The sequence below is a fragment of the Crinia signifera genome, chromosome 9 (assembly GCF_055691185.1).
Source record: "Crinia signifera chromosome 9, ASM5569118v1, whole genome shotgun sequence".
Classification (NCBI taxonomy): Eukaryota; Metazoa; Chordata; class Amphibia; order Anura; family Myobatrachidae; genus Crinia; species Crinia signifera.
The window spans coordinates 145,257,504-145,274,297 of record NC_139225.1 but is presented as its reverse complement, the minus strand read 5'-3'; the positions used below and the strand labels follow the sequence as shown (position 1 = coordinate 145,274,297).

The following is a 16,794-nucleotide window of genomic DNA, read 5'->3' as shown; positions in this document are numbered from 1 at the left end:
CCAGCGGCCAGACACAGAGGGACCCGATTCCTGACCGTACACTACTCCTCCGCTACCAGAGACAGTACACATCAGCGGCCAGACAAAGAAGTACCCGATACCTGACCGCACACTACTCCTCCACTACCGGAGACAGTGCACAGCCAGCGGCCAGACACAGAGGGACCCGATTACTGACCGCACCCTTCTCCTCCACTACCGGAGACAGTGCACAGCCAGCGGACAGACACAGAGGGACCCGATTCCTGACCGCATACTACTCCTCCGCTACTGGAGACAGTATAAATCCAGCGGGCAGACACAGAGGGGCCCGATTCCTGACCGCACACTACTCCTCCCCTACCGGAGATAGTACACAGCCAGTGGCCAGACACAGAGGAACCCGATTCCTGACCACACACTTCTCCTCTGCTACCGGAGACAGGACACAGCCGGCGGCCAGACACAGAGGGGCCCGATTCCTGACCACACACTACTCCTCCGCTACCATAGACAGCACACAGCCAGCGACTAGACACAGAGGCACCCAATTCCTGACCGCATACTACTCCTCCACTACTGGAGACAGAACACAGCCATCGGCCAGACACAGAGGGACCCAATTCCTGACCGCACACTACTCCTCCACTACCGGAGACAGTGCACAGCCAGCGGCCAGACACAGAGGGACCCGATTCCTGACCACACACTTCTCCTCCGCTATCATAGACAGCACACAGCCAGCGGCCAAACACAGAGGCACCTGATTCCTGACCGCACACTACTCCTCCACTACCGGAGACAGCACACAGTCAGCGGCCAGACACAGAGGGGCCTGATTCCTGACCGCACACTACTCTTCTGCTACCGGAGACAGTGCACAGCCAGCGGCCAGACACAGAGGCACCCGATTCCTGACCACACACTACTCCTCCACTACCGGAGACAGCACACAGTCAGCGGCCAGACACAGAGGGACCCAATTCCTGACCGCACACTACTCCTCCACTACCGGAGACAGTGCACAGCCAGCGGCCAGACACAGAGGGACCCGATTCCTGACCACACACTTCTCCTCCGCTATCATAGACAGCACACAGCCAGCGGCCGGACACAGAGGGACCCGATTCCTGACCGCACACTACTCCTCCACTACCGGAGACAGTACACAGCCAGCGGCCAGACACAGAGGGGCTCGATTATTGACCGCACACTACTCCTCCGCTACCGGAGACAGTACACAGCCAGCGGCCAGACACAGAGGGGCCTGATTCCTGACCGCACACTACTCCTCCACTACCGGAGACAGTGCACAGCCAGCGGCCAGACAAAGAAGTTCCCGATTACTGACCGCACACTACTCCTCCTCTACCTGAGAAGGTACATAGCCAGCGGCCAGACACAGAGGGGCCCGATTCCTGACCGCACACTACTCCTCCGCTACCGGAGACAGTGCACAGCCAGCGGCCAGACACAGAGGGACCTGATTCCTGGCCACACACTTCTCCTCCACTACCATAGACAGCACACAGCCAGCGGCCAGACACAGAGGCACCCCATTCCTGACCGCACACTACTCCTCCACTACTGGAGACAGCACACAGTCAGCGGCCAGACACAGAGGCACCCGATTCCTGACCGCACACTACTCTTCCGCTACTGAAGACAGTGCACAGGCAGCGGCCAGACACAGTGGGGCCTGATTCCTGACCGCACACTACTCTTCCGCTACCGGAGACAGTGCACAGCCAGCGGCCAGACACAGAGGCACCCGATTCCTGACCGCACACTACTCTTCCGCTACTGAAGACAGTGCACAGCCAGCGGCCAGACACAGAGGGGCCTGATTACTGGCCGCACACTACTCCTCCACTACCAGAGACAGTATACAGCCAGCGGCCAGACACAGTGGGGCCTGATTACTGACCGCACACTACTCTTCCACTACCGGAGACAGTACACAGCCAGCGGCCAGACACAGAGGGGCTCGATTATTGACCGCATACTTCTCTTCCGCTACCGGAGACAGTACACAGCCAGCGGCCAAACACAGAGGGGCCTGATTCCTGACCGCACACTACTCCTCCACTACCGGAGACAGTGCACAGCCAGCGGCCAGACAAAGAAGTACCCGATTACTGACCGCACACTACTCCTCCTCTACCTGAGAAGGTACATAGCCAGCGGCCAGACACAGAGGGGCCCGATTCCTGACTGCACACTACTCCTTCACTACCAGAGACAGTACACAGCCAGCGGCCAGACACAGAGTGGCCTGATTCCTGACCACACACTGCTCCTCCGCTACCGGAGACAGTACACAGCCAGCGGCCAGACACAGAGGGGCCCAATTCCTGACCGCACACTAATCCTCCACTACCGGAGACAGTGCACAGCCAGCGGCCAGACAAAGAAGTACCCGATTACTGACCGTACACTACTCCTCCTCTACCTGAGAAGGTACATAGCCAGTGGCCAGACACAGAGGGGCCCGATTCCTGACCGCACACTAATCCTCCACTACCAGCGACAGTATATATCCAGCGGCCAGACACAGAGGGGCCCGATTCCTGACCGCACACTACTCCTCCACTACCGGAGACAGCACACAGCCAGCGGCCAGACACAGAGGGGCCTGATTACTGACCGCACACTACTCCTCCACTACCGGAGACAGCACACAGTCAGCGGCCACACACAGAGGGGCCTGATTCCTGACCGCACACTACTCCTCCGCTACCAGAGACAGTACACAGCCAGCGGCCGGACACAGAGGGACCCGATTCCTGACCGCACACTACTCCTCCGCTACCGGAGACAGTACACAGCCAGGGGCCGGACACAGAAGGACCCGATTCCTGACCGCACACTTCTCCTCCGCTGCCATAGACAGTACACAGCCAGCAGCCAGACACAGAGGGGCCCGATTCCTGACCGCACACTACTCCTCCGCTACCGGAGACAGTACACAGCCAGCGGCCAGACACAGAGGGACCCAATTACTGACCGCACACTACTCCTCCGCTACCGGAGACAGCACACAGCCAGTGGCCAGACACAGAAGGGCCCGATTCCTGACTGCACACTACTCTTCCGCTACCGGAGACAGTGCACAGCCAGCGGCCAGACACAGAGGGACCTGATTCCTGACCGCACACTACTCCTCCACTACCGGAGACAGTACACAGCCAGCGGCCAGACACAGAGGGGCCTGATTCCTGACCGCACACTACTCCGCTTCCAGAGACAGTACACAGCCAGCAGCCAGACACAGAGGGACCCGATTCCTGACCGTACACTACTCCTCCGCTACCAGAGACAGTACACAGCCAGCGGGCAGACACAGAGGGAACCGATTCCTGACCGCACACTACTCCTCCGCTACCGGAGACAGTACACAGCCAGCGGCCAGACACAGAGAGACCTGATTCCTGACCGCACACTGCTCCTCCACTACCGGAGACAGTACACAGCCAGCAGCCAGACACAGAGGGACCCGATTCCTGACTGCACACTACTCCTCCCCTACCGGAGACAGTACACAGCCAGCGACCAGACACAGAGGGAACCGATTCCTGACCACACACTACTCCTCCACTACCGGAGACAGTGCACAGCCAGCGGCCAGACACAGAGGGGCCTGATTCCTGACCGCACACTACTCCTCCACTAGCAGAGACAGTACACAGCCAGCGGCCAGACACAGAGGGACCCGATTCCTGACCACACACTACTCCTCTACTACCGGAGACAGCACACAGCCAGCGGCCAGACACAGAGGGACCCGATTCCTGACCACACACTACTCCTCCACTACCGGAGACAGTACACAGCCAGCGGCCAGACACAGAGGGGCCTGATTCCTGACCGCACACTACTCCTCCGCTACCGGAGACAGCACACAGCCAGTGGCCAGACACAGAAGGGCCCGATTCCTGACTGCACACTACTCTTCCGCTACCGGAGACAGTGCACAGCCAGCGGCCAGACACAGAGGGACCTGATTCCTGACCGCACACTACTCCTCCACTACCGGAGACAGTACACAGCCAGCGGCCAGACACAGAGGGGCCTGATTCCTGACCGCACACTACTCCGCTTCCAGAGACAGTACACAGCCAGCAGCCAGACACAGAGGGACCCGATTCCTGACCGTACACTACTCCTCCGCTACCAGAGACAGTACACAGCCAGCGGGCAGACACAGAGGGAACCGATTCCTGACCGCACACTACTCCTCCGCTACCGGAGACAGTACACAGCCAGCGGCCAGACACAGAGAGACCTGATTCCTGACCGCACACTGCTCCTCCACTACCGGAGACAGTACACAGCCAGCAGCCAGACACAGAGGGACCCGATTCCTGACTGCACACTACTCCTCCCCTACCGGAGACAGTACACAGCCAGCGACCAGACACAGAGGGAACCGATTCCTGACCACACACTACTCCTCCACTACCGGAGACAGTGCACAGCCAGCGGCCAGACACAGAGGGGCCTGATTCCTGACCGCACACTACTCCTCCACTAGCAGAGACAGTACACAGCCAGCGGCCAGACACAGAGGGACCCGATTCCTGACCACACACTACTCCTCTACTACCGGAGACAGCACACAGCCAGCGGCCAGACACAGAGGGACCCGATTCCTGACCGCACACTACTCCTCCACTACCGGAGACAGTACACAGCCAGCGGCCAGACACAGAGGGGCCTGATTCCTGACCGCACACTACTCCTCCGCTACCGGAGACAGTACACAGGCAGCGGCCAGACACAGAGGGGCCCGATTCCTGACCTCACACTACCCCTCCACTACCGGAGACAGTACACAGCCAGGGGCCAGACACAGAGGGGCCCGATTCCTGACCACACACTACTCCTCCACTACCGGAGACAGCACACAGCCAGCGGCCAGACACAGAGGGACCCGATTCCTGACCGCACACTACTCCTCCACTACCGGAGACAGTACACAGCCAGCTGCCAGACACAAAGGGACCTGATTCCTGACCGCACACTACTCCTCAGCTATCGGAGACAGTACACAGGCAGCGGCCAGACACAGAGGGGCCTGATTCCTGACCGCACACTACTCCTCCACTACCGGAGACAGTACACAGCCAGCGGCCAGACACAGAGGGGCCTGATTCCTGACCGCACACTACTCCTCCGCTACCGGAGACAGTACACAGGCAGCGGCCAGACACAGAGGGGCCCGATTCCTGACCTCACACTACCCCTCCACTACCGGAGACAGTACACAGCCAGGGGCCAGACACAGAGGGGCCCGATTCCTGACCACACACTACTCCTCCACTACCGGAGACAGTACACAGCCAGCGGCCAGACACAGAGGGGCCTGATTCCTGACCGCACACTACTCCTCCACTACCGGAGACAGTACACAGCCAGCGGCCAGACACAGAGGGGCCTGATTCCTGACCGCACACTACTCCTCCGCTACCAGAGACAGTACACAGCCAGCAGCCAGACACAGAGGGGCCTGATTCCTGACCACACACTACCCCTCCACTACCGGAGACAGTACACAGCCAGCGGCCAGACACAGAGGGACCCGATTCCTGAACTCACACTACCACTCCACTACCGGAGACAGGACACAGCCAGGGGCCAGACACAGAGGGGCCCGATTCCTGACCACACACTACTCCTCCACTACCGGAGACAGCACACAGCCAGCGGCCAGACACAGAGGGACCCGATTCCTGACCGCACACTACTCCTCCACTACCGGAGACAGTACACAGCCAGCTGCCAGACACAAAGGGGCCTGATTACTGACCGCACACTACTCTTCCGCTACCGGAGACAGTGCACAGCCAGCGGCCAGACACAGAGGGACCTGATTCCTGACCGCACACTACTCCTCCGCTACCGGAGACAATGCACAGCCAGCGGCCAGACACAGGGGGACCTTGATATAACTCATACTGCTCACTTACACCCCGCTCGTAGTTTCGGTGGACATTTCAAATTGAGAGGAGGGGGGTACTCATAAATGAAAATCCTAATCAGGGGGTACAGGAGAGAAAAAAGGTTGGGAACCGCTGTTCATGACCATAGCTGCCACATCCCACTACCATATCATTTTAATGACTGCTGCTTTTTAGAACGTGGAGCCCGTTGCCCATCATTGATCCACTACAGCCGCACATGAGCAAGCCGCTACAGCACATAATGGAGCCTGCTTATTGCTGCCCTTCATCAGCTGCGGGATCGCATCCAAAAAGCCCCCACTGCAACAATGAGAGCATGGCAGTGCGGGTGGGTGAGTGCGGACACTTAATTCACGGGCTGTCTGAGGTCTATACCCAGACACATACCTCCCAACTTTTGCAATTGAAGAATAGGGACACTCGTGTGGCGAAGCCTCGTGTGCGCCCGGAAAGGGGGCGTGGAGTATGCAAATGAGTGTGCAGCTTATGCAAATTAGGCAGCGCCCCCATTTTCAGCCACTGCGCCACTGAATAGATCCTATGCACATAGCGTCTATTCTGTAAGATTGGGGGGGGGACGACTCCCAATTGCCCCCCCCCCACAGCGGGACACTGCCGGACGTGGAAACGGCCCCAAAAAACGGGAAGTTCCCGCGTTTAGCGGGACAGTTGGGAGGTATGAGACATACCTCCCAACATGACCCATTCCAAGAGGGCCACTATGCTCTTTCTGTTTTTCCCTCTTAAGTGAGGATTGCCATCCTGAATACTGACAAATGTATTTTTTATATATTTGAAGAAAAACTGGAACGGTCAGTACAACTAATATTTCTCCGACCATCCCTATAGGATAGAGCAGTGATTTTCAACCTTTTTACGTTGTGGCACACTAAATAAGATTTTAAAATTGCCAAGATTTTAAGATCCCCACAGGACAAAGCACATTGGCCCCCCCAGGAAAAAACAAACCTTTTGGCCCCCACATTAAAAACAATCTCACTGGTCCCCACAGGTAACAAAAATAAAATACATTGGCCCTTTACATGAAAAGAAGAGACCAGTAAATAACAGTTAAACTGGTGGTGGCTGTAAACTGGTTTGGGCATCTCTAGATCTGGGGGCGCACTTGAGAACAGCTCAAGGCACACTAGTGTGCCATGGCACAGTGGTTGAAAAACACTGGGATCTAGGATATATATGGATATATATGGTCTATCTCGATATAACCAGCTAATAACCAGCTTACCTGTTGTGAATTTATGGGAACCGATTGCCCCCTCTCCTGGTGAGCAATTTATAACCAACAATCACTGGCTGATATATTATTTAATTCCCGGGAGTTATTATAGAATTTTTTTTTTTTGTGTGTGTGTGTGTGTTTTTATGTATACTTTTATTCTTATCTTTAATATTATTTTTATTTATATTGTGTAATAAATTCATTTATTTTTTAAACTTGTGTGTGTATTGTCCAGCGCCACATAGAAAAAGTCTTTTTTCATCATTTTAATGATAACTGTTACTGGCTCCTTTTGAAAAATAACCTCCCCTCTTAGGGAAAGACCGGTTACTGTAACTTACATCGCACTTTTAAAACGGTATATTGCCGTTTTTTTTCCATTTTAAAACATTTAAGGCTGCAATGAGAAAGTGCCAGAGTTGATTTACCGGTTAAAGTTAACCGGTATTTCAACACGGTTACAAAGCAGAGTCCTACACGGTTCAAAGCTGTTTTTTTGGCAGTTTGAACATCTCTATTTCAATGGCTTGAAACGTGTCCCTTGGGTGTTAAACGGGTTGAATGTTTGAATGGTATTAAATGATTTTTAAAATGGTTTTCATCTGCAATGTGAAAGGTCTCGAGGCTCAGACCCGTTTTAAAGTCCCATTTAAGAATACTGTGTCATTACCCATTTCTGCAATGTGAAAGCAGTATGATTAACTAAAATAGTCCCTCTGATGTGGAGCACATGTTGACACATTGGAATTGGCTGCTAACCTGCCCCCAAAGCAGCCGACACGGACTACCGCTGCCAAGGTCCATGTTGTGGTGTTTTGGTGTTTTTTTTAGGGGGGGGGGGATTTGCACACCAGAAAACCTAGTTTCGGCCCTGGAATAACCCCCATTCTTGCTTTCACAAATAGACATTAAAGATAGTAATTTCTTCTTTTTACTTCATCAGGCAATTGTGTAATCCTCTTCCTCCTCCTCCCTTCTCTGTAATCTCCTGTTGTGAAATGGGACTGTTTATTTTTCATTTACAGGAATTCACCTCACCCCCCCCCCCCTCCCCCCTCCTCACAAAATTCACTTGTCCACATCCCCCTCTTATATACACAGTCCCTGATCCCTCACAGGTAAAGTGGACATCGCTGGTCACAGGAGGAGAGAGCTGTAGACAGCCAGGTATTTGGAGAGTGATCGGATACATTGGGCAGGATGTTACCTCTGCTTCTCCTCAGCCAGATAGCAGGTAGGTAACACAGTGATGTGTCCTGTGCAGAATTTCATCATAAATGGCGATATAGACTTTGTGAAAGATCTGTCCATTAGTTGTGATTAGTTTGGGGATGCTTAAGTTATTTATAAAAGGTCTATGTGCTGGGCTACAGCTGCAATAAACTCTGCTCCATCTGTGTATCCATAGAATATAGGACACCACTTATCTAAAAAATATTTGTGGTTGCAAATTGTATTTATTATATATTTATTAACAGTTTCTTATATTGCGCAGCATGTTCCGTTGCGCTTTACAAAAGGAGACAGTGATACAACAAACTGGGTATTTACAGACAGTCAAAGGCAGGAGGGCCCTGCTCGCAAGCTTACAATCTATAGGGAAATAGGCATTGATACACACGGATATTCTTTATTGCATTAATTTCACCAGAATGCAAAGGTTCCTGATGTGCTGTATGATTCGGTGACGCAGCTGTTTGACCAGGGGACAGGAGGATGAAAAATGCAAATTTTAAGTATGACACAAATCCAGTCCTCAGAAAAAAGGAAAACAAAGAAAAGAAATCAGTTTGATTTTGACGCACTCCTCATCCACATAGTCTCTAATGGACTTAAAATTACCCGAAGGTGTATGTTTTATTGGTACAAAATAACTCAACAGCTAGCAGGCCATTTTTTTGTGTTTTATCATTTTTAATTTTTATTTAATTATACGTGACCTGATAGTCTGTTCCCTGTGACAGGGATCCAATTGGCGAAATATATTAAAAGCAGTGATAGATATATAAGAAAAAAGGAAAATTTGAAAGATTTATAATTAGTCTCTGTTATCCGTTCACAGATATTATAGTAGAAAGGCTTCAGAGATGCCTTATTATATTACATGTGCCGAATGTGCGTGTTATTATATAGGCACTGTGTTGCCTTTATTATCTAGTACGTGCTGATCAGTTCTGCCCTCAGTCCACAAATATTGATGGGATTCTTATGTAGAGTTATCCTCTCCTCTGACTAGTGTGTGCTATTAAGCAGTTGCAACATATAAATCACTGAGTTTACAGTTATGTTTCAACATACATATTGTTGCAAGAAAGTATCTCTTTGTGCACTTGTGTGCTGTGGATATCACTAGCTGATCTTTATTCTCTGGTTTGTATTGCCTTTCTCAGCATCCACACCTCAATTCACCCCTAATAAAGCCACACTGATGTTGTGACAGATTGTCTTTATGCGTCAGTTTTGTCCAAAGAGTGCTCGTGGTGTCACTCTTCCGGATAGCAACTCTGTTTGCATTTATTAAATCATTATACAGAGTGGGGTTGTGTTTGCCGCATAGCCCTACACCTCTCCCTCTGTATCTGGTGTTTCACCCCTATATACACACGGTCCAATCTCTGGATTGTGTCGTACATATGTAAGCGTTATGCAGTTCTTCAATTATATGATACCAGTATTTATTATGGCATACAAAGATACGTCATGGGTGTTATGTTAGCAGGTTTGTTTACACGCAGAGTGCAAATAGTAACTCAATTTATTGTTCAATCTTAGGTTACTCTACACACTGAGCAATTTTTGCGTGAAATTGGTCTTTTTTCCACAGATTCAATTGTACATATGATCTTTATTCGCAGAAAGGTACATTCCCCATAGGAGTTTTAGTGTGTTCACTGAATATTGTTTTCTGTGTACTATATATCCAAATCAGTAGACAGCACCCTAATGCCCCTTTCAGACCGCACTTTGGAAACGGTATATTGCCGTTTTTTTTTACCGTTTTAAAACGGTAATCTGTGCGGTCTGAAAGGTGCAGATCCAATTAACCGGTTTGAAAATACCGTTTTTTCAAACCGGTTAAAATGCAGGGTCCTACCCGTTTCAGACCTGCTATTTTGGGATCAAAATCGGGTCTGAAACGGTATTTAGGACCCAGCCAATGAGCTGGGTCCTAAATTCAGCGCAGTGAATATTTAATGAGCGCTCATTAAATATTCACAGCACTGGAGCTGCCCCGCCCCCCCCCCCGTGCGTGTGTCAAACACCCTCTCCCCCGCGCGTGTGTCAAACACCCTCTCCCCCGCGCGTGTCAACCCACCCCCCCCCCCGCGCGTGTCGACCACCCCCCCCCGCGTGTGTCGACCCACCCCCCGTGCAGCCGGTACCTCCGTTGTGGATCCCGGCAGTGCAGTATGGTCGGAAGCACTCGTAAAAAAAAGTGTCTTTCAGAAAATGGCTGCCCCATAGGAAAACCCGTTTATAAAAACTGTCTTTCTTATGGGGGGGCAGCCATTTTCCAAAAGTCACTTTTCTTATAAGAAAAATGACTTTCGGAAAATGGCTACCCCCATACGAAAGACAGTTTTTTAAAACAGGTTTTCCTATGGGGCAGCCATTTTCTTAAAGACACTTTTTTTCATAAGTGCTTCCGACCATACTGCAGTGCCGGGATCTGCAACCGAACTCAGGTACCGGCTGCACGGAGGGGAGGGGGTGACGAGGGGGGGACGGGGGGAGGGGGGGCTGCACGGAGGGGAGGGGGGGGAGGGAGGCGGCGCTGAAGGCTGCACTGGCTTTGACCCTGTATTTGGAAAGTTTCCAAAAACGGGTCTGCCAGTGTCAAAAAATCGGCACTTAAACGGTAATATACCGTTTAAGAGGTGCGGTGTGAAAGGGGTTTTACCTGTTTTTGAAAACGTTTTCAAATACAGGGTCAAAGCCAGTTATGCGGTCTGAAAGCAGCATAAGCCAGTAAGGGGATATACTATAAAAACCCCTTTCTGACTGAAAGCCTTGCCATCCACAATCTGTGAAAACCTAATACATGGTGGGGGTCTCCCATACACTCTCTCCTTACAAAACCAGTCCTGCCTGCAGCTGCAGCCCCCTAGGTGCCTATGGGTAGGGCTGGTGCAAGGCACCGGAGCACCCCAGGCGCTCACCCACTCCACAGAGGGTTTGATGCGGCCGGTGCATCGCTCCATGTGGGGGGGTGTCAGGTGACTCTGCACTCCACAGTGTGTGTGTGGGGGGCAGCGGGTGATGCGGCGAGGCCGCCAAGTCACTGCACGGGGGTTTGATGCGGCAGTGGCCGCCAAGTCACTCGGTGGGAGGGGGGCTTACCTCCATCCAGGGCTGGGGATCTGCTCCCAACTGCCGCCCTCCAGTGGCCGGCGCCCTAAGCAAATGCCTAAAGCTGCAGTGGTAGTGCCGACCCAGCCTATGGGGATTGCAATGACTACACATAAGAGGTCAATCTGATTGACCCTCAGCTTTGCGGGTCATTTAAATGCCGCTCACCACCACCAACGCGACTGTTCCCTCCCCCCTTGCATGCTGATTCCCCTGCACGCATGCAAATGGATATTTAGTATAAGCACCCCATGCAGGGAGCCCCAGGCGAGGGGGGGTGGGGCGCCCCGGTGCCTACGGGGGGGGGGGGGGGGTACCTGCTGCGTTGTGTGATCTGGCGGCGGGGTCCCTGCAGTGATGCGCGCTATCCGGCAGCCAGGCGGTGGCGCGGGAAGCGCTGATGGGTTTGAAAACTCGCCGCACGCTGATTGGCTGAATCTCAGCCAATCAGCATGCGGAATGTTTTCAAACCCAGCAGCGCTTCCCGCGCCGCCGCCTGGCTGTCGGATAGCGCGCATCACTGCAGGGACCCCGCCGCCAGATCACACAACGCCGCCTGGCTGCCGGATAGCGTGCATAACTGCAGGGACCCCGCTGCCAGATCACACAGTGCAGCAGGTACCCGGCACGGACACCCCTGCAGCCTCCATGCGAGAGGCGAGGGGCAAAGTGCCGCCCTCCAGTGGCTGGCGCCCTAGGCAAATGCCTAGATTTGCCTAGTGGTGGCGCCGGCCCTGAGCCCATGTACAGTAGAGGCGTCCCAGGGGCGTCCCAGAGGGAGAGAACACCTCCCAATGGGACTGCCACAGTAAAGCCAGAGCATTCTCACAGACTGCATCTGGCTTCACTTAGGCAGAGAACAGTGGAGGATTTTACCTGGGGGTGGGGGTAAATTTAGCACTAGGTGTTTCAATGGTAAATGTTCAGCTGGTGGCATTGCTGTTCATCATTGTACTGTATGTGAGAATCACTGAAACAATGGGGTGATTCAAGTTGGTTTGCAAAAGTACTCTCCTTTAATGGACAAAGCCATGCTGCACTGCAGGTGGGGCAGATGTAACATGTGCAGAGAGAGTTAGATTTGGGTGGGGTGTGTTCAAACTGAAATCTAAATTGCAGTGTAAAAATAATGCAGCCAGTATTTACCCTGCACAGAAACAAAATAACTCCACCAAAGGTAACTCTCACTCTCTCTGCACATGTAACACCGGCCTAGTAGTTTATCTTTCTTACGCCCCGTGCAAACAGTGCGATTTTAGCAATAATGGCCAGGGATATGGTCACTAAGCGACCATATTCCCGTGTGTACAGGGTGATGGCCGCCGGGGTTGCGCTCCCACGACCAGGCCTAAGGTGGTCGCTCCTGCGACCAGCAGCTTCCCCTGGCAATCAGCTGTTTCCCTGCCTCTTCCCCAGCACTGTCTGCTTTTCATCAGCAACCGTCTCTGGTCCTTGATGAAAACGGGACACTGAGCAATATATTGCTCCGTGTGTATGGAGCTTAAAGGTGTGTACACACGGTGCAATATGGTCGCTGAGCAATTTTGACTTAATATCTCTCAGCAATATATTGCTCAGTGTACCGTTTCCATCAGCGACCAGCGATTTTGTCTGAAAGTTGCAAGCTATTCTTTCTCGTTCTGGGCGGGATGTTGTAACATCCCTGACGGATCCCTCAAACAGCGCTGCGGTAAGAAGCCCATAGGCTTCTGCAGGGAATCGCCAGATTTCGCTGGCGATTCCCTCCACAGCGCTGCCACTGCGGAGGGGGGATAGAGCATAAAGAAATGCGGTAAAAACCCTGATAATGGGTTTTTTACCGCTTTTCTGCTTTAGAGAATCTCCTCCTCTGTCTCTACCTCATTTTGACTAGAAATCTCTGGTCGTTGGTGCACAGGTGTAATCATGTGCGGTACAGTGCATTGTGCACCAGATACCAGCAATGTTTAGCCATAATCGCAGGAGCATGTTCCTGCGACCAGCGACCATTGAGGGCTGGCTGTGGGAGTGTGCTCTTACCGATTTATCTCCCACAGCACAAAAACACACTGGCGATATGGTCGCTCAGCGACCATTTAGCCAGCGATAATGGCTTCAATCTATAAATAACAAAAAACATAAACAATGAACACTACACTAATTTGGCTTGAAATTGTAATCGACTGTAAGGTTGGGTCATATTTACCTTTTTGATGTTTGCACACGTCTATTTCCCTGTACAGTTACAAGACAACTAAGCTGTGGTGAAACACAAGTAGGGAGGGATCTTAGCTGCAGCTACTGAGAAGTTTGGCAATGTTGCATTACATTACAAAAAAAAAAAACAGACAAGTGAAAACTGCAGGGTCATAATGACCCAACCAGTGGCATAACTATAAATTTTGCCAAAACAAGTTTGTACCAATCCCTCCCACCCATTCCGTTTTCGGTAAGACAAAAAAAGGAGCACAAATGAAGTCTTCGTTCTTTGGGCCTTATTCTAGTTCACTCTTTCTGACAAAATCCTTCTTAGATGGACAAAACCATGTGCACTGCAGGGGGGCAGATGTTACTTGTGCAGAGAGAATTAGATTTGGGTGAGTTATTTTGTTTCTGTGCAGGGTAAATACTGACTGCTTTATTTTTACACTGCAAAATAGATCTCACTTTGAAGTAAAACCCCACCCAAATCTAATTCTCTCTGCACATGTTACATCTGCCCCACCTGCAGTGCACATGGTTTGTCCATCTAAGAAGGATTTTGTCAGAAAGAGTGAACTAGAATAAGGCCCTTTATTTGTAAAGCGGGTCACAGCATACCAGGTGAATTCCATAGGCAAGCGTAGTTACAGGCAGCAGCAAACAGGTAATCACAGCATAAACAGACTCTTGCAAATGCTCCAGTGGTCCCTACCATAGTCCACACCCCGGCCTATCGCTTGGGCAGCTAATCCGCCATACCTTTGATTTTGACGTTGTTGGGCCCTTTCCATGTGTTCGTTCAGGAGTGGTGCAAATCTGCCTTAGATGGCCACAAAGTGAACGATGTTAGGGTCCTGACACGGTTGCTCTTCCCACCCTTCTTTTATTAGAACTAGAATCCTTCTGGTCTGTCTCCCATAGAGGAGCTCAAAGGGACTAAGGGCGAGATGTATCAAATGGAAAATGCGGTAAAACCCTGGTTTTACCGCATTTTCCAATGTATCAAAAATGATACCGCATTGAACGGTATCGCCACCTTTGGCTGGCGATACCCTATAGAAGCCTATGGGCTTCTTTTCACCGCCTCGCCGACCCCCCCTCTGGCTTACCTTCCTGAAGGGTCCTCCTGGACCCCGGAAGGTAAACCCCTCCTCCCCCTAGTGAAGCATCCAGACATCCTTCCGGCTGCAGGGGGGAGGAGGAGGCTCCGGGGACAGCTTGTTTAGCTGTCCCCGGCGTGAGGGGAGAGCGTGGCGGCAGGGAGATGACGGAGACCCCCCGCACACCAGAGTACAGGTATCACGGGGGGCCTCCGTCACCGCATCGCGATGCCAGCCGCATATGTTAGTACATATGCGGCGGCATCGCGGCGGGGGGGCCATGAAGGGCGGCAATGTATTTTAATACATCCCGCCCTAAACCCTGTAGAGTATTGGGGTACCTCTTTGACCGCAAACATCAAGGTAGGAGCAGATCCCAATCTCGTTTTTCTTGTGGCACTGCCCTCTTTATCATTTGTTTAAGGGTTTTATTAAATGTTTCACTTTCTATCAGGCCATCTGTTTGTAGATGGTATACTGAGGTGGTAATCCTGTCTAATTAAGTATCAACCGGCACAAATCCTTCATGAGTCTAGAAACAAAAAGTGTACCTTGGTCTGCTAACACTTATTTCGGTATCCCTAAGCAGGTATACATGGTTAGTTGCTCTCTGGTAATGGTGTCAGATTTAATATTTTTGAGGGGTATACCCTCTGGGGGATTCAGTATTGAATCCCGGCGGTCGGGATCCCGGCGTTCAGAATCCCGACGCCGGAATCCCGACAGCCGAAATGCCGACAAGGGGGGGACGTGGATCGCCCCCCCTTGCGGGCTCGCTGCGCTTGCCACGCAGCGGGCCCGGTGCCTCGCTACGCTCGGCACACTAATTTATTCTCCCTCCAGGGGTGTCGTGGACACCCCAGGAGGGAGAATGTGTCGGCATTTCGGCGGTCGGGATTCCGGCGTCGGGATTCTGAACGCCGGGATCCCGACCGCCGGGATTTTAACTGCATCCCCCTCTGGGTACCTGGTGGCATAATCAACTACCACCAATATGAATTGGTGCCATTGAGCAGACTTTTCCACTGGCCCTATCAGATCCATACCAATCCGCTCAAAAGACATGGAAATGATAGGGAGGGGTACCAGTCGAGCCCTAAACTCTGGCTGTGGGGCTGTCTTCTGGCACACTCTGCATTTCTAACAATACCATAGATGTGTATTGAACTGTGCGCTCTTTATTTGTACTGTATTCTTGTTATTTATTCAATGTTATGCCAAGCTTTGTCTCCCTGTATTGTTCCTTTGTACGGCGCTGCGAAACACTTGTGGCGCCTTATAAATAAAATTATAATAATAATAATAGATGCCGGGCCAAAAGAACCTTAACTGTATACGTTGGAGTGTTTTCTTCTCCCCGAGATGGCCAGTTATCCATTTCATGCTCGCTGCAATTCGCTGGTGTATTTCAATGGGGTTTTCACTGGGATTTCCAGAGAGTGGGGGGTGCGGCGCTGCTAATCACATTAAATATGCTGTGCTGCTGATTACATTACAAATTGCAGGGGGCGCCGCTGATCTCACTTAAGGGCTGCAGGGACCCCCTGCCCGCTGGTGGGTGGCATGCAGCGAGGTCTGGCAGCACAGGGTTCGGTAGCGCTGGAGGTCAGGGGGTCCCTGCAGCATATGTGTGGGGGGGGATGCAGGGGACGTCAGCTATTGGGCGGTCAGTATCAGGGATGCTGGCGGCTGTGGCAGCTCTCTGCCAGGGGGTTATGCTCATCGGAGCAGGAGCCGGAGGTCTGCAGGAAGGGGAGAGAGCCGGGACGCTGCCTCGGCAGCTTGGTCAGATGGAGCACATTGTGAAAACAATCGCATCAAAAGGCTCGGAGTAGGAACAGGTTCCACTGCTGCCCGGGGCAAGTTCAAAGGCATGTGAGAGCCGGAAGCAAAGAAGAGCCCAGTGCCTGGCAGGGGGATCAGTTTGTGCCCTCTGCCTGGCAGAGCCTGATAGTAGTCATCAGTGCCACAACCTGGAACA

General features: G+C 52.1%; 1 protein-coding gene across 1 annotated transcript in view; it reads left to right on the top strand.

The window, feature by feature from the left end:
• The first annotated feature begins 8,260 nt into the window (after window positions 1–8,260).
• Window positions 8,261–16,794, top strand: part of LOC146036233 (complement factor B-like) — a 61,382-nt gene continuing 52,848 nt past the window's right edge. The window contains exon 1 of the mRNA XM_083160106.1: window positions 8,261–8,416. Coding sequence (XP_083016232.1) covers window positions 8,383–8,416 — 34 coding nt within the window. The 5' untranslated portion in view covers window positions 8,261–8,382. The remainder of the gene's footprint in view (window positions 8,417–16,794) is intronic.